At 37.6% G+C, this 23,495-nt stretch overlaps 1 protein-coding gene across 4 annotated transcripts in view; it reads left to right on the top strand.

Annotated features, from left to right (window-relative positions):
• Positions 1-23,495, top strand: part of PCDH19 (protocadherin 19) — a 108,512-nt gene that overhangs the window by 41,476 nt on the left and 43,541 nt on the right. For 2 of the 4 annotated variants that reach the window (XM_005869898.2, XM_005869900.2), the window contains 2 exons: positions 13,547-13,605; positions 21,701-21,873. In XM_005869898.2, coding sequence (XP_005869960.1) covers positions 13,547-13,605; positions 21,701-21,873 — 232 coding nt within the window. The remainder of the gene's footprint in view (positions 1-13,546; positions 13,606-21,700; positions 21,874-23,495) is intronic. The other 2 variants (XM_005869899.2, XM_005869901.2) reach the window with 1 other exon arrangement.

Here is a 23,495-nt window from a genome sequence, read left to right on the forward strand (position 1 = left end):
ACCCCCCAAAAATGTTTTTTTTGTGTGTTATCATGTAGACACAGTATTAAGCAGACCAGGATGAGGAGTGTGCAAGTTTCCTTTGATAGAAGGGTGTGGGTATATGTAAGAGTGAATGGAGAAAGAGGTGTCTAAGAGTATTTGAAAGACTGACCAGAAGGAAGCTGGGGAGAGAGGAAACTGAGAACAGTATTGGGAAAGGAAGGTAGAATTCAACTACACAGATTGAGGGTATGACTGCCTGACACAGTGCGGTGTTATGTTTCTGACAGCATTACATTTTTTTGACAGTTAAGTTTGGAATTGTTCCTGGTTTTTGCTGCTGTGAGTCATGGTAGAGGGAGAGTGAGGTGTTCCCCCTCATTATTTCTTAATCTTCCTGCAGGAGGAAATTGTTCTAGTTTTGTTCACTGCCCTTGAACCTGTCACGTTTAAACAGGCTAGGGTATTTTTTCCCCTCCCAAATAGTACACCCAGGCAGCCAGTCCTAATTACTTCTATTTTATTGCATTTTCCAGAATCCTAATGAGGTGTGGCCTAGTGGTGTGAATGCAGGACCCAGAGTGAGAAATCTTGAATTCCAGCTGCAGATGCAACATTGCTTCCCTCTATTAGAGGCCACGTCTCTTAACCTGTTCTGTCCTGTTTTAATGGGCTTAATAATATTTATTTAGCTTATAATGGCAGCAGCAAGATTAAGTAGGTAATGTTGGTTAAAGGCAAAAATATAAGCAAGAAAAAATAAATGATAAGTTTTTGTGTATTGTGTGCATTTCCAAATGCTAATTAATTTTTCAGGATGATATAAACAGGAGGCTCCTACTCCACTGCAGGCAATAAGCACCTCACAGAAATCTTGCTGGCTGGATGAGAAGCAAAACTCTGTGCCATGAGCTCTGGAGAACATGTAGCTAGCTACATTCAGCCCCACTTTCCAACTTGGGTGTTTGTTTTCTGCCCATCTAAAAATATTCTTTTCCCTTATGGTTTCTCTAAGGTTTAGTAAATTTTCTCTCCTGAAACCTTTTTTACTTACTGTTACCACTACAAAATGACTATTGTGATTCAGCCGTGGGGGCAAGTGATACCTTTGTATGATAATCTGTTAAACATTCTGGAATTTCTTTGGTAGTAAAAGGTTCCATATAAATGCAAGGTGCTTTAGTGATTGTTTTGTTGGTGCATTATACAACTGCATAACAGATTTGTAATACTCTGACAATTTCAAGCTGATAATATTAGTCACTCTGCAAGATGTAATTATGACTTGACTGTGCATGGTTGCCAGCACTCTTATGTCAGATTAGCCTTCGACTAATTTCTGTTTCCAAATGAGGTCAAATTCTAACCTGCCCTCCTCCCGACACATAAAATGAGAATGTCTATTAGGATTTGGGAGGGCAGGTAGGGGTTTTTAGAGAATGAGTTTACATTTTCATTATTTCCTTGAGTCCTCTTCCTTTCTTGTATCATCTTCTCATTTGTGGTTCATGAAGTGAGGCTAAAGAGTAACTCTATCTTGCCTCCGACACTGATATGCTGCAATGATCATTTAAGTTGCTAGAAACTGAAGGCTACTGTGGATTTCCTTCAGTGCTTAATAATTTCAACAGAACCAAATGCTCTTTGTTTAGACTATAGTCATAATTAGAGGGTTGCCAATGTTAAGCAACCATAAGTTTGATTTTGAAAAATGTTTATTGTGCCTCATTAAATTGGAAATTAGTACTTAAAAGATCAGAAATAAATAATGTTTATATTTTATATTTTTGACAGTAAATATAAGAGGATGCTGTGTGTGCATATCCTTGACTGTGAATTCCAGTGAGTGAACTGAGACACCCCCACCCTCTGTTTGCTGTGGCAGTAATCACAACAGCTGAGACAAAAGAGAACTATGGAGGGTTTCATTTTTTTTTTTTTTTTTTGCGATATCTGCCAAGAAAAGGAGAATTGGAAGACACTGTTAATGATGCAGTCTATCAAAGGTGGTTTTCTCTAAGTGGTGACATTATTGAGAACTTTCTGTTATCTGGTTATTTTTTAAAAGAAAAGGATGCTCCCTCTCACCTCCATTAGTGCTCTTTGATGATCAGTGCAAATTGTCACCTGGTATTTATTTTCACGGGTCTCTAATTGCAGCTAATCAAGCATTTACCTTTGCATTTATAAGCTCTTACTGCAGATACATTTTTAGCCATCCTTAGTAAAGAAACATAATTGCAGTAGAAACCATAGAAATGAACATAAGCAAAAGTAAGAGATGAGGATCATCACTTATTACTTAAGCATACTTCCTTCTTCTAAGCCACATAGAGATCAGGAAGAGAAAACAGCATCTTAAATAGAATTTATGAAGCAGGGAAGCTGGTGGCAGGGAGCCCAAATAAAAACATCATGGCATTTGCATGTAAAGAAGCCATAGCCAGTATACTAATTTTATTCAACAAATAGAATTATGTATTATTTAATTTGTAACTCTCAAAGACCAAATTTTTTTTCTAAAATGTTCTTATTTCTATTTTAAAGATAAAAGAGTTACCTTGTCTAGATCAGTCTGACCTGTTTTTGCTATTCAGAATAGTATTGGGAGAACATAAAATAATTTTCAGACTTAATTGTAATCTTGGTGACCATCAAGTGCAGCCCTCTTATTCAACAGGAAATTGAGACCAAGTGCTTTGTTAGATGAGTTAGTGGCAGACCTAGAACCACAAACCATCCTCTTGACTCTATCTTCTCTGTTTCCTATAAATATTAGTGGTTCTCAAATGAACAGTGGTTTTTCTTCAAGCCACATGTATCCCTTCTCAGCAACCCTGCTTTATGATTCTTTTATGCCTCTTCCCAGATTGAGAATTTTCCGCTTCTTAAATAAAAATTTGAAATCCCAAATGTACTGTGATTGTGGTCTCTGACTCAAAAGACTAAACTGCCCTCTCTCTCTCTTTTATGAAATAAAACTTTAAAAAATTGATTTTAGAGGGAGAGATAGAAATGTTGATCAGTGAGCTGCCTCCTGCATGCTCCCTACTGGGGATCCCAAACCCAGGCATGTGCCCTGACCGGGAATTGAACTGGCAACCTCTCTGTGCATGGGAGGACACTCAGCCAACTAAGCCAGACCTGCCAGGGCAATGTTTTCAAAGTTGAGGTCAAGCCCGCTAGTGGGGCGCAGTGGTTGAGGGTTGACCTAGGAACCAGGAGGTCACAGTTTGATTCCCGGTCAGGGCACATGCCTGAGTTGTGGGCTCCATCCCCAGTAGAGGGTGTGCAGGAGGCAGCCAATCAATGATTCTTTCTCTTCGATGTTTTTTTTTCTCTCTCTCTCTCTCCCTCTTCCTCTCTGAAATCAATAAAAAATATATTTTTTTAAAACTTAAAAAAATTGAGGTCAAGAAAAAAAATACTCGAACTTCTACTTGTATTATATTTTTTATTTTTTCCCAGTTTTTATCTTAAAATTATACATTATTAAAGTCAGATAGCTCTATAGGACTTCCTGGAAAACACCAGCCCCCTCTTCTTCATTTCCCCCTCCCCAGAGGCTACCACTTCCACTTATTTTCTCAGGCTTTTATGATTTATTTTATTCCATATCTCTAAATGACATGATTATATTTCTATATCTTCTTTTTCAGAGTTAGTAATCATCTGTTGACTTCCTACTGCACGAGATGAGGATTTAGCGGTATATTATAAAGCATGCAATTATAAAGAACAGCCAGGTGGAAAAGATGCATAGGACAAGGTATGGGGGAAGGGGTGTGGAGCTCCCATGCCCTGTCCAGGTACACTACCTTCCTAGCACCTCCGGTTGGTGACAACCTGGACGCTTTCTGAACTCTGTCCTTTGGCTTTTTGTGGAGGCTTCATTATGGAGTCTGGAGGGTTTCATTGACCACAAACAATAAAATGGCCTATTATATTGTATCTAAGTAGAAACATCAATATTATAGTCTAACACATTCAGTATTTCTAAGATGGTAACATTATTTGTTTTTGTTGGTATGGTCACATATTACCGGCTTGAGCAATGAGCTGGTACAAGGGAAATGAATTTAGAATGGTATGCCAAAGGCTGTTACACCTTCACTCTTAAATAAGTTTGTGGAGGCAACTGGGTTTTAAGCGATGTATAGCACAAATAATGAAATTGAGGTTGTAACTGGATTTGGAAGTGTTAGTTTTGTTCACAAAGACAGGGCTACCTGCTACTTTCCCTCCAAATATTTTGAAAGTCTTTTAAACTGACAAGGCTTACTCAATATGAATTGTACTCTGAAGGCAGTCAGGGCTACATAACTTGCTAAGTAGCAGAGAATCGAGGAACCAATAAAATAAAATTTAATGGAAAAGAATGGGCCAGCTCAGGTTCTGAGAGTTCTGGGCCTTAAAACTTAGAAGAACTCCTACTGTAATTCCCTGTGCCATTGCTTGTGGAAGTTCTTATATTAGTTTCTTATTGTCAGTTGGACCAGTTTTACCAAATCATAGCTTCTGAAACAGGAGATACCCCCATAAGTCATCACTAGTCATCTTGTAATGATGGTTGCCAATGTTTCTAAAGAACAATTGAAATTGTCACCAAGGTTCCAGGGAAGAAAGTAGCTCATTCCTGGATCTCTTGAGCTATGCAACAGGGCTCTCCATCTAGATCTGGAGAACTATCTTAAGTTAGTGTGTGCCAAATTTATCTTTGTCTAACTGCTAGATTATACTCTCCTGGCCCATTCACTGAAAATAGCCAAGAAAGTCATTCTAAGAAAAATAGGTATGAAGCAGGCTAATCACTTCCCTGTCGTTACCATCTTGTGTTTGCTTTCCATTTCAGTAGTAGTTAATGCCAAGAATAGTGCTCCTGGGGATTTTCCTTGTTGTTCTCGTTTTTGTGACATGTTCTAGCTGAGTCAGTATTTAATATCGCTGTAGCACTTAACTTGTGTTTGTTTTCTTGGCTGTTTAAGGGGGTAATAACTGTTGGCACAAGCTTGTAAAGTACTTTGATATTTGGGGATAAAAGGTACTCTATACCTGCAAAATAGCTTTAATGTGTTGTAGGTACATATTTGGGGATATACATTGGACTCCGGGGTTTGTTTTACTGGCAAATGTGGTTGATAGTTATTTACTTCACAGGTTGAATTTTGTTTATGTGGGTTGAGAAAGTGTGACTCACGTGATTGGATTCATAATTTTATTTACTCTTAAGGTACTTTTACCCACACAGAGGTCTTATTTATTTTGCATCTGTGCATAAAATAGGCATCAACTTGTTCCTGAGAGCTTTTTATTAAATAGGAGTTTGTCTTCAATGAAATTAGGAGACATGTGTAAAACAACTACATAATATCTGAAAACACATTAGAATGGCAAGAACTTTGCAGGGTGAAGGAAGTGCAAAGGAAAATACCCAAAATAAGCAAACCTTGTGGTCCTTAAGATCCTTCAAAAGGCTGAAGAATTAGGTGGAAATAATAATGTGGACTAAAAACAGGGGGATTGGTTAGAATTTTGTTAAGAGTTACAGCAGTACTTCTCACCTCATGGTTGGGTGTTGGTCTTTCCTCCAACTAAAAGAAACATAAAAAAAATATTCGTTGGTAAAATTAAACCAAAGTGGAAATGACTCATCAGGCACAAGGAAAGGTAAAGATTGGCAAGTGAAAAGAAAATTCATATTGAATGCTGAAACCCCTATCATTCTTTTCCCCACCTACTTCCCAGAATGCCTGGAACCAGCCTTATACTATTAGGCAAGAGGATGTTGGGTTTTCCTCTGGAGAAACTAGAAAACCCCAGAGTTAAGAACTATGGAATCGACAATTAGGACAATCACCAATTAAGAACCTGACTTAAAACTCAATCACCCTACAGCAGAGCAGGTTGACAAAAAAGCCATGGCAATGCACAGAGAACTTCATGTCCACATTTTTTATTGCTTCACAATTAAATATGAGTGGCAAGGATGCTAAGTAATTTAATGGGGAAACAGGAAGGTCTTTTTAAAACAAGTACTTCTGCAATAACTGGATATGGAATGAAAAAAAGCTCAACCACTACTTCATTCCATTCAAAAAAATAATTTGTGATGGATTGTAGATCTAAATTTAAAAGAAAAACTATGAAGTTTCTAAGATAATATCTTTACTACCTTTGGGTAGTGACAGATTTCTTAAAGAGGACACAAAAAGCACAATTTAAAAACTTTTAGATGAATATCTTTTTGATATATATTGCAATTATTTCAAACAATCTAGATTATGTTTTACTCTTTTTTTAAAATTTATTTTTTAATTTATAGTTGACATACAATATTATACTAGTTTCATATGTACAACATAGTGATTAGACATGTATATACCTTATGAAGTGATCACCCCAATAAATCTAGTACTCATCTGACACCATATATAGTTATTACAATATTATTGACTATATTCACTATGCTGTACTTTGCAGACCCATGAATACTTTTATGACTGTCAATTTATGCTTCTAAATACCTTCATCTTTTTCACCCATCCCCCTAACTCCCCTCATATCTGGCAACCATCAATTTGTTCTTTGTATCTATGAGTTTGTTTCTATTCTGTGAGCTTTTTACAAGCAGACTATTTTAGAATGTACAATGGCCCACAAAGAACATAGAAAAGGGTCTCAGTTCCTAATTCAGAAGCCTGTGCTTATCTCTTTAATGGTATGGTGCTTAGCCTGGTCTTTCAGAAGGCTCCTTGCATCTGAATTGTATATATTCCTGAAAGCATCTAGGTTTGTCAAGGAGGCCGTTGTAGTAAAATTTGCAACTGGGTTGTTCTTCTAAAGGCCTGACATTGACCCAAAGACGAAGGTAGAGAAAAACATGGTCCCTAGGCCACCTTTGTCACCTCTAGGTAGTCTGACCACATCAATGGTGTCAGTGAAATTTGAGTGAAGATAAAAGGCCACCACGAGAGAAACTCAACTTGACTTGTTGGATATTAACCACCTGGCCTTCGTTTCCCATTGATAGCCCTGTTCTGAAACCCACTGGAATCCTAGAGAAGTAGCTGTTGTACTGTCAATCTGTGACTCAAAGGTCTCCAATCTGACAAAGCCTTATCTTCTCACAGAAATTTTATGTACTCTGGTTTGGAAACACTATCTTGTGTCACTACTGCCATCCCTAGAGATGTGGCAGAACTGATGGATTTAGATGGGCAGAAAGCACCTAACTATGTCATTTTATCCCTGGCAGTTATACCCAGACTACTGTGTATTTATAAGGTAATAATTGGGAGTAAGGACAGACAACAAATTATAACTATAGAAGATAGTATGCAGAATGAATGCTTTCTGAAATATTTTGCAGAATGGGCTAGAGCAAAGGCACATACAGATGAAGAAACAGTGGCACAAGGTGATGAAGACTGTGGGAATGGAGCTGAAGGGACATACACAAGCTACATTTAAGAACTTTAAGAATTTTATAGCCCATTTAATAGGAGAGGGAGGTTTCCTGTATTTGTGATGTGGGTTTGTATGTGTAACAAATATAAAGGCCAAATCCTCCTATGTGAGTCACCTACCCTCATCCAGCTATTAGGGAGTTATTTAGCTCTATAAAATAGTAGTGTTATTCTCAAAGTTTCATTGTAATAGCTTCTGAACAATTATATGTATGTATCTGCAGGTAAGTGGTATGTGCCAATCTGTGTGTGTGTGTGTGTGTGTGTGTGTGTGTGTGTGTGTTTATTTTTCATGTTTTTCTGAATGGCTGACATTTTAAACACCTCTGATAAGAGGTTCATTAGTTTGTGACCTCCTTTTGGTGCAGCCTATGTCTTTCTTTTTCATCTTCAGTGTTCAGTGCATGCTTATTGTATGGACAAATGAATGAATTAATAAGAACCATTTTGTTTTAGAATCCTAGAACTTTTGGAGTTTGAAGGGAGCATTGACATCATTTGGGTTATTCATTTTATAGATGGATAAATTAAGGCCTCAAGAGGGATAAGTAATTTATTTAAGGCTATCATTAAGTCAGCGACAAACATGGGGAGGGAATAGGGAATCCAGGTCATCCTATTATACCACATTGTTCATTGTAGTGTGTGTGTGTGTGTGTGTGTGTGTGTGTGTGTGTGTGTGTGTGTGTGTATTAGGGGTGGGGTGTGTGTGTAAGCATGGTCAGGGGAGCTTACTTGGCTTATTTTCCAGTTCAGGTAAATATGAGCGTTGTAGTGATGGCAGCTCTTGGGATGGTGCCTTTATTTCATCTTCACTAATTCCTGCTTCAGTTGCTGTTCTAGCTAGAGGGATGATGGCTTTATTTTTATATAGAATTTACATTTTCATTTTTACATGTTAGGGATAGGAAATTGGAAAAATCCATTTGTCAATTCATTTTCTAAAAAAGCCTTTGTGAGGATATGCCATTTGAACATCTAAAACAGCAATCACTTTTAGAAGGGTCTTTTCATCATTGATCAATGCGCACAATTATCATTACTAGATGTCAGCAGTTAAAAAAGGACCAACATTTTAAAAATCACTTTGCTGTACATCTGACTTGGGATTCCAGTTTTCTTGTTTATATTTCTAAAATGACTAAGAATTAAAAGTTAAAAATATGTAGTTAGCAGATTGCAGTTATAATGCTTTTCAGTTTGATGGGACTTTTAAAATGTAATTTAAAATGGCTGTTTATTTTCAAATGAAAACCTAAAGGTTTGAGGAATCACTGTTTTAATCTCAGAGTCTGCAACACTTTTTAGCTTTGTGTAGTAACCTGGGGATTTGTGCCACTGGGCAAAAAGTCTAGTCCTGAATATCTGCATTTATTGGGCTTCTTTCTCCTTAGGATTGAGGTCTTTCCTGGTGATAAATGTGGTTCGGAGAGAGTCACAGTTACTCTTCCAAAAAGACTAGGGTACAATTCAGTGAACTATAAAAGTAAGGCAAAATGACAATTAAAGTAGGGTGTTCTGGTACCTTGGGGGCCTGACAAAGTGAAAATATTTGAATTCTGATGTGTCAGATTTATTAACATAGAGATATAATTACATACCACCCACCCAAATATTTCACTAGAAACCTCATATATCCAGAAGGGAGCTGGAAATAGAAAGTAGCAAGCAAAAAATACTTCTTAGGTGGAAAAAAACAAACAAACAAAAAAACCAAAAACCCAAATATTACACAAAAGTTTCTATATTAAAGATCATGTAATTTCCTATTGAAATAACAACATCTCAGCTCTCTACCCAGAACTTATCTTTTATTTTCTAGAGTAATCTAACAAATATAGTTATATAGATTCAAAGAACACAGTAGAGTAGAAGTATCAAACTCAAAATGGAAGAGAAGCACTTTTGAATATACTAATAGAACCAAGGAGTAACAATTCTGATTGTTAGATAGTAGATTGGTTGGGGAAATGTTAAAATTAAAGGCAAAATTTCAAGAACACAGGGGTCAGTGAGTATATGGCCAAAACCTGCATGCTATAAAGATTTATGTTCAGATAGGTATTCCTAAAAACTAATAAGCAACTATGTGATACACTTTAGAATAAGGCAGAATGCTTAGGATTTTAATGGTTTTAGTCCTATAGGGGAAAGCCCTAAGCTATCTTGAAAGCTCAGCTATCCAGATGTATTTATTCTTTAGGTTTTCAGAAAGTCAAGATTTTATTAAACCTAAGTCTAGTGCAAAGTCTGCTTTCAGTGAATTCCTAGGATAAAGACTTTGAATTAGAGACAGAATTTGGGAGAAATATCCTATATAATAAAAGGGTAATATGCAAATTGACCCTAATAGCAGAACGACTGGGAATGACCAGTCGCTATGATGCACACTGACCACTAGGGAGCAGACGCTCAACGCAGGAGTTGTCTCCTGGTGGTCAGTATGCTTCCAGCAGACTCATGGCTGGCCAGCACAGCGGTGGTGGCGGGAGCCTGTCTGCAGCAGCGCTAAGGATGTCCGACTAATGGCTTAGGTCCAATCCCCTGGGGAGAGGGCCAAAGCCAGCCCCCTGAGGGCTCCTGGACTGCGGGAGGGCGCACAGGCCAGGAGGGGACCCCCCCCCCCGAGTGCATGAATTTTCATGCACTGGGCCTCTAGTATTAAATGATAGGGAATTGACTTATTTACCACTGAGACTGGAAATAAAAGTTTGCTCTAGACCCATTTTTTAATGTCAAAATTAGGTTTTTCAGAAACAAATGTCTCTTTGCTGTGTTCTTGTGTTAACTTGGCTGTCTCATTAGAGATGGGGACATTTCCTAGTCAAATTAATATGACATTTAGAGAAAATTTCCCCTTTCAAATGTTTCATGCTATTTGCCATTTGGAATACTTAAACAGGGGATTGGAATAAGGTCAAGTAAATTTTGATTAAATAAGGCTAACCAAGAGCCAATGCATTCATGCAAAAAAGAAAAGCTCTTTTATTATTTCTTAAAAAGTTTATTTGTGCTGTGTTCAGCATCATATACTGAGGTGACCTTGGCAGATAATATGATAAAAAAGGTACCATCTTCTAAACAGCTGGGTTTGCCTTAGAAAACACAGCCACATTAGGTTAAATTCAGTGGCTAGTCCTTTGCTGAGGACAGTTCTCCACTCTCAAAGTACAATAGAATTACCTGGGAAGTTTTCTAAAACTACCAATTGTTGGGCCCTACTCTAGGCCAATTACCTCAGAATCTGTTGGAGTGGGACCTTGGCAACAGTATCTTAACAGCAAACAAAAAAAAAATACCCTCCTCCAATTCCCTAGTTGATTCTAATGTGCAGTTAGGGCTGAGAACCACTGGCCTAAGACATGCAAACTATTCATTGAGAAAAGATTTCCTTCTTCAGGGTGGTCTGAGTACCATTCTTTGTGTCACCTGAAGTGTAAAAAATTTTTCCCCTTTCAAGGCACAGGAGTTGGGTTTGAACACACACCTTAAATCAGTATGAGCAAGAACACTTGATGTAAATATACACAGACCTATAGTAGGCCATCTATGACCAGTCAGCTTAGTTGTTTGGACTGTAGTACTAATGAGGCCAGAATAGTGTAGTCTAGCCAGTTAGAATAATTCTGTTGCATAGATTGTATCCATAATCCCAATCAAGCTGCCTCACAGAGAGATGTTTCTTCTTTTAACTCAGTGCCTGTGAGTGAGAATCCTCATGGTGAGATATAGTATTCCACTAAGACCAAAAAGTAGTACAGTCACCAGGGATAGAATTGGTAGGATTTTGCTTATTTGCTCAAATGTGTAGTTCTGGCACCATGCCTGGAGGTCATGTCTCTGCAGAGTTCCATATCTGATGCCCAGTGCACAGAGGTTGGATGTCTTTATATGCAGAGCTATGCAAAATATTTACTTGAAAATTGGTTCGTTAACATGACATCATTGTGGGATATTGCTTATGCTTTCCCTGCAAAGTCATTATCTTCTTGATTTCCTTTTTTTTGCATCAGTGTGTCTATTAACTTTCTTAAGGGCATGATTTAGTAAGTTTGGAAACAGATGGAACATGTGCATGCTACTCTTTTATTGCCTGAGTGAAGTCAGATTTCTGATCCTACTTGGATTTTTGGATCTGTAGGAAGCAAGGGATATCACGACTCATGATTCCCACCACGAGTCATGATAAATACAGTTGAATTTCCCCTTCGGACTTATGTTCTACTATCCCTATTTTATAGAGAAGAAAAGTGAGGCACACAGAAATTAAGTAAAATTCACAAGGTTGCACAGTGAAACTAAATAATTGAACTCTTGAGTGTGTAATTAATTCCCTGTTTTAATTGGATAGTGTGCTTTTTTTTAGGGGGTTGGGTGACTTCCATTTGTTAAATTATATATTTTACTGAATATCATGGAAGAGTGCTTTTACCCAATACCATTTTTGGCTTATGATGTTGGTATAAGAAATTAATTCAAGAAATGCTTGTTGGTTGACTGATTGATAGATAACCTCTTTCAGCAATACTTGCAGCATTGTATTCCCAGTGCAGCTTCAAGTTTGCCTCCTCCTCCTGTGTTTGCAACAATTTCAGTATCCATTTTCTCATGAACTGACCCTTTTGATTTTTACTCTTCCAATTCATTCCTTCCAACAGCACTAAGATACTTGTGGTTAACATTAACGTGGATTTTTATCCTCTAGATAAAACAATGAGAGTGGATATTAGATAGACCATCATCAAATGAGGGGCAAGTGGCAGTCATGGACACGCCTGAGTGGATGCAAGACAATGGCAGGATTTCCTTCTCATACCGTCTCCTCCTTTCTCCCACCGAGTCACCAATCCCATCTAGATACTCACCTTCTATAGATACTTAAGGGCCCCACCCTGACTGTTGGTAGTTTGGTGCTCATGTAGTAGTTGGATCTGCTATCACCTCTCCTGTTTACCCCTCTCCCAAACTATGAGCTCTTTGAAATCAAAAGCTGCATAAGAGCTTAGCAGTTAATGTCTGGCAGGTAGTCATGTGAAAGGAATCTGCCTTTTTGCTAGCTAGACAGCTATTGTGTTTCCTTTTCCAGGCACTTTCAATTGAAGTGATTTCAGAAAGCCCTAAGGAATGGTGAGAATAATGACGACTTCTGTTAGAATGGCAGGGGATTGGAGATGTGTTTGAGCATTTTTCAATTTATACAATGGTTCAATGAGAGTAGTACTTTAGTGTTGGGGGTAAGGTCATCTTAACTAAGACTAGTAACATCACTGCCAATATTTCCAGGTATTCCCACTTTCTAAGGCTGCTCCCCTTTAATATCCCCAACCTTTGGTGCTCATAAGCTGTTTTCCCATCTTTTTCATCTGGCAGGTATTCTGCATTTGCTTGTGTAAAGCAGGTGCTCAGGCAGTCCACCGTAACCAGATTAGACAGTGGTGTTTTAACGATAGGAGCTGAGACAGGGGTTTGCGTGCTAACTTCATGTTTCACATGAAAGGCTTTGGCACCTCCTGTGGACTGCCCTTCACCCAATTTTGGCATAATACTTGTTTGCCTTTATAACTGTGATAAAACGAAGGCGTCCCTGCATAACCAGCACTGAGTTAAATATCTTAAAGGGAAGTGCAGAGTTTAAATCCACAGTGGGGGATTACCTTGCATATCCATATCTATGGAATAAATATTTTAACATGTTAATTATCTACTACTAATAAAAATACCTTTGAACTTCGAGTCAATTTGATGGGCACAGAATTGTGTCCACTAGGGAATGGGAAGCAATTAGTTTCTGTAAAGATTGTGGGTCATGCTGTATCTTCCCCTAAGTGGTTGCATGGTCATTAGCCAGCCTCATTCTAGGGGATGTTTGTGTCAAGTTCATCTTGGTCTGCAGGTGAGAGCTGCATCCACAGAAACCCCAGGGCCCCAAGAAGGCGGTAGGCATTACTCAGGTTGTTGCTCCACTATGCCCTTGGTTTCTGATTCATTCATTGCTTATTGCCCAGTAGAAAAATGCCCCCCCCCCCACCCCAAGTAGGACAGTTTGGCTCTTTTTATGAATCATCTATGTAACATTTTTAATTTTTTTCCCATTGCAGACTGAAAACTATTCTTTTGACTCCAACTATGTGAACAGCCGAGCTCATTTAATCAAAAGGTATGTTGGTTTGCTTGCCTATTTTTACAACTAAGCTTGATATAATATAAAAAGCAAAACAGGTTAACTTTTTTTAAGGATGCCTTTTTCAGATTTTAAAATGAACACCTAGCCCTGGCCTGTGTGGCTCAGTTGGTTGGGCATTCTTGTGCAGGGAAAGGTTAAGTCCTGGTCAGGGCACATGCCTGGGTGGCTGGCTCAATCCCCAGCAGGGGGCGTGTAGGAGGCAGCTGATCAATGTTTTGCTCTCACATAGATGTTTCTCCCTCTTTCTCCTCCCTTCCTCTCTCTCTCTAAATAAAAAATTAAAGAACCTCTAAAAAATAAGTTAAAACATAAAATGAACCCTGACCAGTTTGGCTCAGTGGATAGAGCATCGGCCTGCAGACTCTAGGATCCCAGGTTCGATTCCAGTCAAGGGCATGTACCTTGGTTGCGGGCACATACCCAGTGGGGAGTGTGCAGGAGGCAGCTGATCGATGTTTCTCTCTCATCATATATATATATATATATATAAAATAAATACTTATCTGCTTATTGTAGAATATTTGGAAAATTCAGAAAAGCATAAAAAGCTAAATAAAAATCACTACTACCCAAAATAATAACTTTTGACATTTTATTATATTTCTTTACATCTAAATGTATGCATAAACACAAATTGAAAAATAAAGTTGGCATTATAGTATATGATGATTTAGAAATCTAATATTAGAGAACAGATACATTCAAATTCATGTTATCAAAATTCCTTTTGCTTTTCACTTTAAATAGAGAAATATTAAACATTTTCTTATGTGGAATTTAAGTAAATTTCAAGATTGTTGTTGTTTTGACAATATTGAAATTATTCTGAAGTTATTTTAATGACAGATAAACTAATTCCTTATTTTTTTTAAAAAAAAAAACTTTGTATATGAGAGAGGGAAAGAAAAGAAATTTGCCTTATTCAATACTTCCTAAAAATTTGGAAGTGTTTAAAATGAAACAAAGTGTAGATTTGTATGATGGTTGGTCATAACTCAATTATCCATGAAGCCTCAACATAAGTGAATGCAGAGATGATTACTGCCAAGGAAGATTCCATCTGGTGCCCAGTGGGGGCAAGACAAGGGGTTCAGGAAAACCTACAAGGAAGGAGAGCTAAGCAAAGCAAGAACTTGTGTAGAAAAACCAGTACAGACCAGTACAGAAAATGCAGATATCCTCTTGGATGGCTGAGTGATTATTTTGCAGCTAAAATTGAACCCTAAATGTGTTTGTTAAAATACTAGAAATTAAATAGAGGCACAAACAAGGTATGTTAGAACTGCAATAGAGAAAATCTGAAAATTCCATTATTATTTTTAAAATCTTTATTGTTGGAAGTATTACATATGTCCCCCTTTTCCCCCCATTGACCCCATCCAGCCCACCCCTGCCCCCCAACCCAGGCCTCTACAACCTATTGTCTGTGTCCATGGGTTATGCATACGGATCCTTTGGTTGATCACTTCCCACCATCCACTTTCTCCCCACCCCCCCCTTTCCTCTAAGGTTTGACAGTCTGTTTCATGCTTCTATGTCTCTGGATCTATTTTGTTCATCAGTTTATTTTGTTCATTAGATTCCACATATGAAAATTCTATTATTTTGCTGTCTCTAAACCCATGAATGTACATCACCAGAAGAGTAGGATTTGCAGAATAAACTAGCTTGTTGTACAAGCAGCTTTAATTCATACCTAGTTTATTTCACGATGCTGCAGTAAACCCTGAAAACATGCTAAGTTTATCTGTATTGGTTTGGAATCACTTGTGACTTTAAGTGATAATCATTAAATATCTGAAAACAAATATCCCAGGATTATTCTCATAGCATAGCTTGGACTTTATTTTTTTAAAGGGGTTGTGAGGAGTTCATTCTTGGCCCACAGAATAAAAAACAAAACATGAGGGATTAAAAATTATCTGACTAATTTGTTTTAGAGGAAAAATACCCTCCTTTGTGCACTGATTAGAGTTATTTTGCAGCAGAAATCTGCTTTGTTTTCCACTTCACAACTATTATTTCAAAGCTCATTTTCCCCACCCTGGATTTTATTTATTTATTTTAATTAAATTTTATTTTTCAATTACAATCTACATTCAATATTATTTTGTATTAGTTTCAGGTGTACAGCATACTTTACAAAGCGTTCCCCCCAATATTTCCAGTGGGGACTGGGTGAAAAAGTTGAAGGGATTAAGAAGTACAATTTGGTAGTTACAAAATAGTTATGAGGATGTAAAGCAAAGCTCCTTAAAAAAAAACAAAAAAACTTCTGTTAAAAACAGGGACTTGCCTTATTTTCATAGGTTCCTTGGACTAACTGTGGGTACCTGGGAATTCTAAACCAGGTTCAACTGAGCATGAGCCTGCTTTTCATAGCATGGCAGATAGCTAAGATTCCTAGAGATCTTCACCATCTTAGGTTAGCCCTGGATATCCAATATACATACAAGGCAGATTGATAAGATGAAAACTTACATTTAAACATTTTATTTTTGGCTTAAATGTATTTCCACAGAAGCTTTGGGACTCACTGGAAACCTCTGATTTTGATTAATTACTTTTTTATTGATTTTTAGAGAGAGAGAAGAAAGAAACATGGATTAGTTGCCTCCTGCAAGCCACCCGGACTGGTGACCAGTCCTGCCACCTTTGGTGTTGTCCCTCCAACCAACTGAACCACACACTGGCTAGGGCTTTATATGTTTTTGTTTACACACGTACCCACAAAAGACACAACCTGGACTTAATGGGCTATCAGTGGAAAAGTCTCCTGATGTTATCTGCAATCAAAGATAGTGGTTTGTTTTTTACTAGGGACCACATTGATTAAGAGGAAACATCTGAAATCTCAGGGACATTTTTGCCAAGTTCTCTTTCTGGAATCTTGAGGGCTTTGGAAAACCACAAAAGCCTTGGAATTTATGGGATCAATTGGGTTCAGACAAAGAACAATACCTGCAAAGATACAGAAATCTTGTGTGCTATGCTTTTCTGAAGACTAACCATTTTAAATGTAAAATGTGTGGAAATGTCAAAAGAGTGTGGTTTCTAACACCAGGTGATAAAACCCTGTAAACCATGTTCAATAGCTCACAGTGATGTTTGAAAGGGGTTTTGCCATATGTAGTTTATTGAAGATAATGCCTGGAAAAAGCTGCTGGCCAGGAAATTGTGAATCTGACATCAGTTTTAATCTTACAATTTAGTCCCTGTTTCTTTGAATGCCAATCGAATTTCAGGCCAACTTTGAGAACTTCCCTTCCTATCCATTCTCTCTTCCTTTACTGACTTTCTACTCATCTAAGGATGATTCATTCTTGGACCCTTCTTGTTAACTGTCTTGACCAGACTGCTTACATAGAGGTTTCTTTTTCTCTCTCACATCTATCTCAGGCAAACCAATAGAAAGCTAAAGGGCAAGGAGTGCTCCTAGCACAAATCAAGGTTGAGAAGGGTAAAGAGTGGATGGGAAAGGGAAAAGGAAGATATATGGCACATTCCCCATAATGTTATGCAGAGAGGAATTTAGTTTTATATTTCTGTATTTTCTTCCAGAACGTTACCTGCAAACTGCAGGTGTACCCAAGGCATGTATTGGAGTCCCAGCTTAACAACACAAGACAATTTGGAATTTTTTCCTGGATGGACTCCCTTCCTGCTATGTTTGTTTCCTTGCTATCTTCTCAGAGCAAGGAAAGCCAACAGTAGTACTTTGCCCTAGCTGTACCACTCTTTCTTCATGACTGGCTTCTGTGCTCCTGTGTGATATCTACTCTTGCAGTGCTTTTAGAGCAATATCAAGCAGGGCATGGGGCTGTAGCTCAAAGAAAGTAACACAGACAATGAACAAGGTACTGAAGCAGTGTGGAAAGGAAAATGAGCATTGGCTTCTAAACCATGCATAGTGCTTTCATCTTCCACCCAAATTGTCCTAGGATTTTCAGCACCTAGTATGGTGCCTTGTCTATAAAAAGTGCTGATACACGTTTATTGAATGAATGGATGAAATAAGTTGAAGAAAACCTCGGCATTTTTCCATTGCAAACTAGCACTAAACTTTCCTTCAAGCCAGAAATTTCTGACTTTTAATGTGCATTAGAATCACTTGGGAGGCTTGTTAAATGCAGTGTCTCTAGCTCCATCCCTAGAGGATTTCCAGGTTTCACAGGTTCCCAAAATTACTGTGATACAGGTGGTCCAGGAACCACTTTGGGATCTTCCCAATATTTCTTAAATATAGTTACAATACTCTTTTTTACATTCATTTCTTTCTAATTTTTACTCTCATATTCCATTCCCTGGGTATGTGGTGTCACCTATTAGGAATATATGACCTGTTTCCTTTCAGATTATCCTGTCTTTTGGAAATATTTTTAATATTTTGAAAGGAAAATGCAGGTCAGAATTTGAATAATGTTTATTCATCAAATATTTTCTGAGTAACTATTATATGTAAAGTCTTATTGTAGGTGTTTTCAAACAAGTCTGTCCCTCTGTTGACTACCAGGGCAATAATAGAAACATTTGCATTTATAATACCATTACAAACAGATACTCTTAATTTATTGTCCCACAAAAGTTGGTTTACAAGTTGTCTCCCAGGAGATATACAGGTAATAAAGCAAGTGCAATCAGCATTTTAAAATGACTGGCATAAATTGGTATTTGTTTTAGGTGAATATCCATTTACCAGTCTGTTTTAAAAATATGTAGCATCTTGCTCACTGGGTCTGAAACTGCCTTACACAAATTCATTCATTAAGCCACTAAATGTCCTTACAGTATCAGAGTAAGTGATACTTAATTTGTCAGATAGGCAAACTGATCTTTAAAAGAGTTAACTATTCCAAGGTTTGGGGGAGATGTATATACCCTTTTCCTTTTTTTTTTGAGAATACATAACTTTTCATGCTTACACTACCAGTCCCTTACTTCCTAGTAGCCAATTCTTCACTATTTTATTATTTCTGTTCTTTCTACCTAAAAGTAAAAAGTCCTGAGATGGTTTATAATATTCAGATGCATATAAAATAGAATAATCAATTTTAAAAAGGCAGATCCAAAACCAATTAGGAGAAGCTACATCCCTGGCATCCAACTCACTGCAATTAAACATTATATTTACCTTGCAGCTCTTAGAAAGGCAAGACAAAATGGTAAGTGTACCAGGGCATATAGTCTCATTTTTCAATAAAGAAAGGATACACATTTGACAGGAGAATTTTTTTTCCTATTCCTGAATTTTAGGGAAAATGAATATAGTGGACAAGTTCTGACTATATGGAAGATGTAGAAACATTTTTTAAACATACATTTTCTACATCAATCCTAAAAGACTCTGGATATAATATTTAATTATAACTAAATGAAAACATTGCCATATGGAGTAATGATTATATTAAACAATAATCATGTATTGACCATTTATGTATACCTGGTACTTCATGAACAGTACCTCATTGAGTCCTCACAATGGTCTTATGAAGGCGTTTTTAGCAAATGCATTTTACAGACAAGGAATTCGAGACTCAAAGACATTAGATATCTGGCCCAGGGTTCCATTGATGAAATTGCAGACTACGGATTAACACTAGTTCTAATGACTCCAAATCCAGTGTTCTTTTCACTACAGTCTGAAAATCTAACATGTCCCAGGAACAGAGTTTAAAGAACTTAGAGCAGTTGTTCTCAACTTGGGGTATCATTTGACATTATCTGGAGACATTTTTGGTTGTAGCTTCTGGGAGGGACACTACTGGCATCTAGTAGGCAGAAGCCAGGGATGCTGGTAAAAGTCCTACAATGCACAGAGCAGCCCTCCACAACAAAGAATTAGACAGTCTAAAATGTCGACAAAAGATTGAGAAACTTTGCTCTAAAGGATGGTTAATTGCCCTCAGACTTTATCCCTCACTAGCATGTATCTTTTTTTACTATCATGTATCTTAAGCAAGTTTTAGCAACTGCGAAAATGCAGTGAATTCTGGGTTGAAATCTCTGGCTTAAAGTAACAATTTTGTGGCTGTGGATTAAAGAAGTTTTCATATGCTTCAGATATCATCAATGCATATAGAAAAATTAATATTTGCTATAAAAATGTAGAAGCCTATAATACCACATCCAGACAGGTAATTTCCTTTCTTCTAAGATGTGGAATTGCATATGGGCAGGACCATTTTTTTTTTTCCTGAAAAAACAAACTTTGAATCTGTTCCATCTGTGGGATTAGTATTTATAGGAGGCCCCAAAATCTGTGCCATAAAGATAGAAATGGTGGCTAACTTTAAACCATGTGTTTCTAATTAGTCTTCTTAACCATAAAAGAGTTATAGAATGATTTATTTTTGAGTAGAGTTACATCCTGTTGTGTCCACAGGGCTGAATAGCTGCATGACATAATTTGGAGGAGCTGAGTGAGCTGCCCTATTGAATGACTTTAATTTTAATACAGTTGATGATCAGTTATCCTTTCTGACAGTAATTAGCAAACAGTTCAATGCTTCACTCTCTCTTGATCTTCATTTTTCTTATAATTATGGCTTTCCAGTTACTTCTTTTTTAATCTTTTCTCTTTCATATTCAGGGCAGCAAGCATTTTACATCTAGGTTGGTCATATGCTAAAAATCTGCTGTGATTCCTTTAGACCAAGAGTGGAAAATGACGATGTATCCATTGTATCCATGGCATAGCTCTTCATCATATGTACTGAATGTTCTTATCAAAGCCTCAGAGAGCCAGGCTTATGGATGTTCAAGGTTGAACAGATCAAGCAAGTTTGCAGTGTCATCTCCACAGGGCTTCCTTTTCAGAGGTACAGTAGGTCTGTTGGGACTTGTCCTAATTCACAAGCGTGCCACCTTCCTTTGTTGAGACAACAACACATTTTCTTGAGTATGCCTTTGCTGCTTCCTCACTGACTAGGGAATGGATTCACCATTCACTAGATGTTTTAGTTGCATAATTTATGGCCCCTGGTGCAGCACAGCTGCAGATTCTGTCAGGACATACAAAGTATTAGAAATAGCTGGTGGGGCCTCTATGGATACACCTTATGTATTATTGTCTAGTGCATGAGAAATGGTGTGAGCTTTGTAGATAGTATACTTAGTGAATTGTGTGGTAGATTGATTGAACAAGTGCAAGAAAAATTTACCCACAAACTCTTGAACTGAAAGTTTTCATGTTCTCAGTATAACACCCAAAGTTTTGTTGGAGCCCACTTTCTGGTTCACCCTGTTGTCTCACCTTCCATGCACCATGGCTTTCCTCTTCTCAGCTCCTTCCTCTCCTCTTATCTTGTTCTTTCCCTCTGTATTTCTCATTTAAAACTGGCCTGAGTTCTCCGATCCTGATAATCCTTTCTATTTTAATTGCATCACCTCAATTACTGCCACTTTCATTTTTACAGTTGACTAGTAGACATCTTTGGAGAGGCAGTATACATAGTAGTTAAGGGCCCAGGTTCTGGAGCTAGAGTGCCTGGGTTTCATTGTAGATCTACTACATTTTTATAGGCTGTGTGACCTTGCGCAAGTTATTTAACTTCCATGTGCCTTTATTTTTCATCTGTAAATGGGAATATCTATTAACATATTTTCTCTTACATATCTATTAATATACTTTTCTCTTATAGAGTTGTGATGATTGAAAAAGTTAATTCATGTCAAGTACTTACAATACTGTCTTATGCATGGTAATTCCTCAGTAAACATTAGCTATTATTATTTTACTTTGATTATATAATAAGAGAAAGAAAACTTTCTGAAATGATTATATTCTTTGCAGGTGGTTGTTTCAGATTTGCAGCTTCTTCTGACTTGCCTATAGTAATGCACTGAAGATAACTGAATGAAAGTATTAGCGTCATCAGCATCCAAGAGTGGGAACCTCTCTGCAATGTTAAGTTCCATTATCTTTAACCTGAAATTTCTCTCCCTTATACCCTATTGAGCAATCCAGTCACCGTTGTTCTCACCACAGAACTGACATCATCTTGGCTCTGAAAGATTTTCAAAATAATGTCTATCACAGTTGTAAATTGTCATTCTTTCTTTAACCCAGCAGCTCCACCTTCAAGGACTTAGAGGGCAACAGCCTGAAGGATAGCGGACATGAGGAGAGCGACCAGACTGACAGTGAGCATGATGTCCAGCGGAGCCTGTATTGTGATACTGCTGTGAATGATGTACTGAATACCAGTGTGACCTCCATGGGATCTCAGATGCCTGACCATGGTAAGGGCTGTTTGGATGTAAGTTGCAACTATAGATGCCAAAAAAAACCCCAGAATGCTTGTAGGCACATTGTACTACTTTACTATACTGAGTGTATTGTCAAGATGCATACTGTGTTCATGCCCTTCAGCAGCTTCTACAGGGTTTGGAGATGTCCTGATACATGTCCAGACACATCTTTACCCATCTTGGATGGATTTCCTGGGATTGTATAATATTCAGGCACTTTAAAGGCTGACTCTCTCTATATATAATTTCTCTTCAATTAATAACTGCACTGAGCACTTGGGAAATGAGCAGATGCCTTCTTACCAGGAATAAGTGCCCCTTTTTGCTTTAGTATATGAATGAAACTGAACAATCAAGTTGCATAGAACACAGAACTAATGAGACCAAATGGGTGGATTTTATTTCCGTATCAAGCTGGTTAACTTTACCCAGAGAGAGAGTCTGTTCTCTGACCACAGATTGCATATTTTTTACCAAGGAGGGAAAGTACCAGACATTCTATTATGCTTATGTGACTGCTTTGCCAGACCTCTTTGGTTGCCACAAAAATCCATGCCATTGGTCATAGGAAATACCAGGGTAAGAAAACATGGCTGACTCAGTTTGACATTTGGTGGATATGAAAAACACTTCAAAGTACATGTCAGGAGTAGCATACTCATGTATGAAGAAGAGTCTATTTTTGTGACCTCAGCCACACGTGCTTTAGCAAGAGGAGCTATTTAAAACTGTGTTAGGCATAAACCAGGGTACAAAAATATTAGCAGTGTTCAGCTAAGGCAGAATGTTTGGATGGACTTGGGCACAAATGTCATTTTCAATATTTTACTGATGCAAACATGGTAGGCGAACAGCCTGTCTTTTTCAATTAAGAACTATGAATTCAGCTTGGTGTTTAGGCTCAGTGAAGCTTCAGAATGCTTGGCTACATCTTAGACGCAAACTCAGCTGGAAGCCCCACTGCTAAAAGACTTAAAGATGAGAAAACAAAATATGGTGATTATGTGCTGGTCTTCAGCTGTTTCATTTCACTGTAAACATCATTAAATGCTTTTGTTTGGGTCTTGTAAATGAATCCAAAGGAAAAAATGCATGATCCACAAAACAAAATGTTTTCCAGGGAAAAAATTAGTCACTGTATATTCTATTAAATTTTCTAATCCATCCCTCCCCAGTAGATCCAAGTGTCAAGGTCTATAATATAGAGAGGTCACTACTGACTGTGCACTGCTGCCTTCCCTAATGAATGAGTGGTGACATCCTCAGAGATAATATACTATCTGGGCAGCCTTGCTAATGCTAAAAACATAAACATTTATATAATTGAAAAAGAAACTTTATCAGCAGCTTGGCAATGTGTCACAGGACACAGACTGATATGTATCATTTACTAGTCTTGTGTCTCAAAGAAAAGCTATTTCATTTATATCAGAAAGGGTTTTAGTTAGATGCTCTCTAATATTAAATGACTTTAGAAAAGGAAATATTCATAATTGATTCTCAGTTTATGCTTAGCTAGAACATCTGTTTTAATTTTTTGTCACATTTTTCTAGGAAAACAATATCAGTTGACTACAGCTAGTTTTCTTCTGAGGGAGTGTTCCTTACAAATG

The sequence above is a fragment of the Myotis brandtii genome, unplaced genomic scaffold (genome assembly GCF_000412655.1).
Source record: "Myotis brandtii unplaced genomic scaffold, ASM41265v1 scaffold305, whole genome shotgun sequence".
NCBI lineage: Eukaryota > Metazoa > Chordata > Mammalia > Chiroptera > Vespertilionidae > Myotis > Myotis brandtii.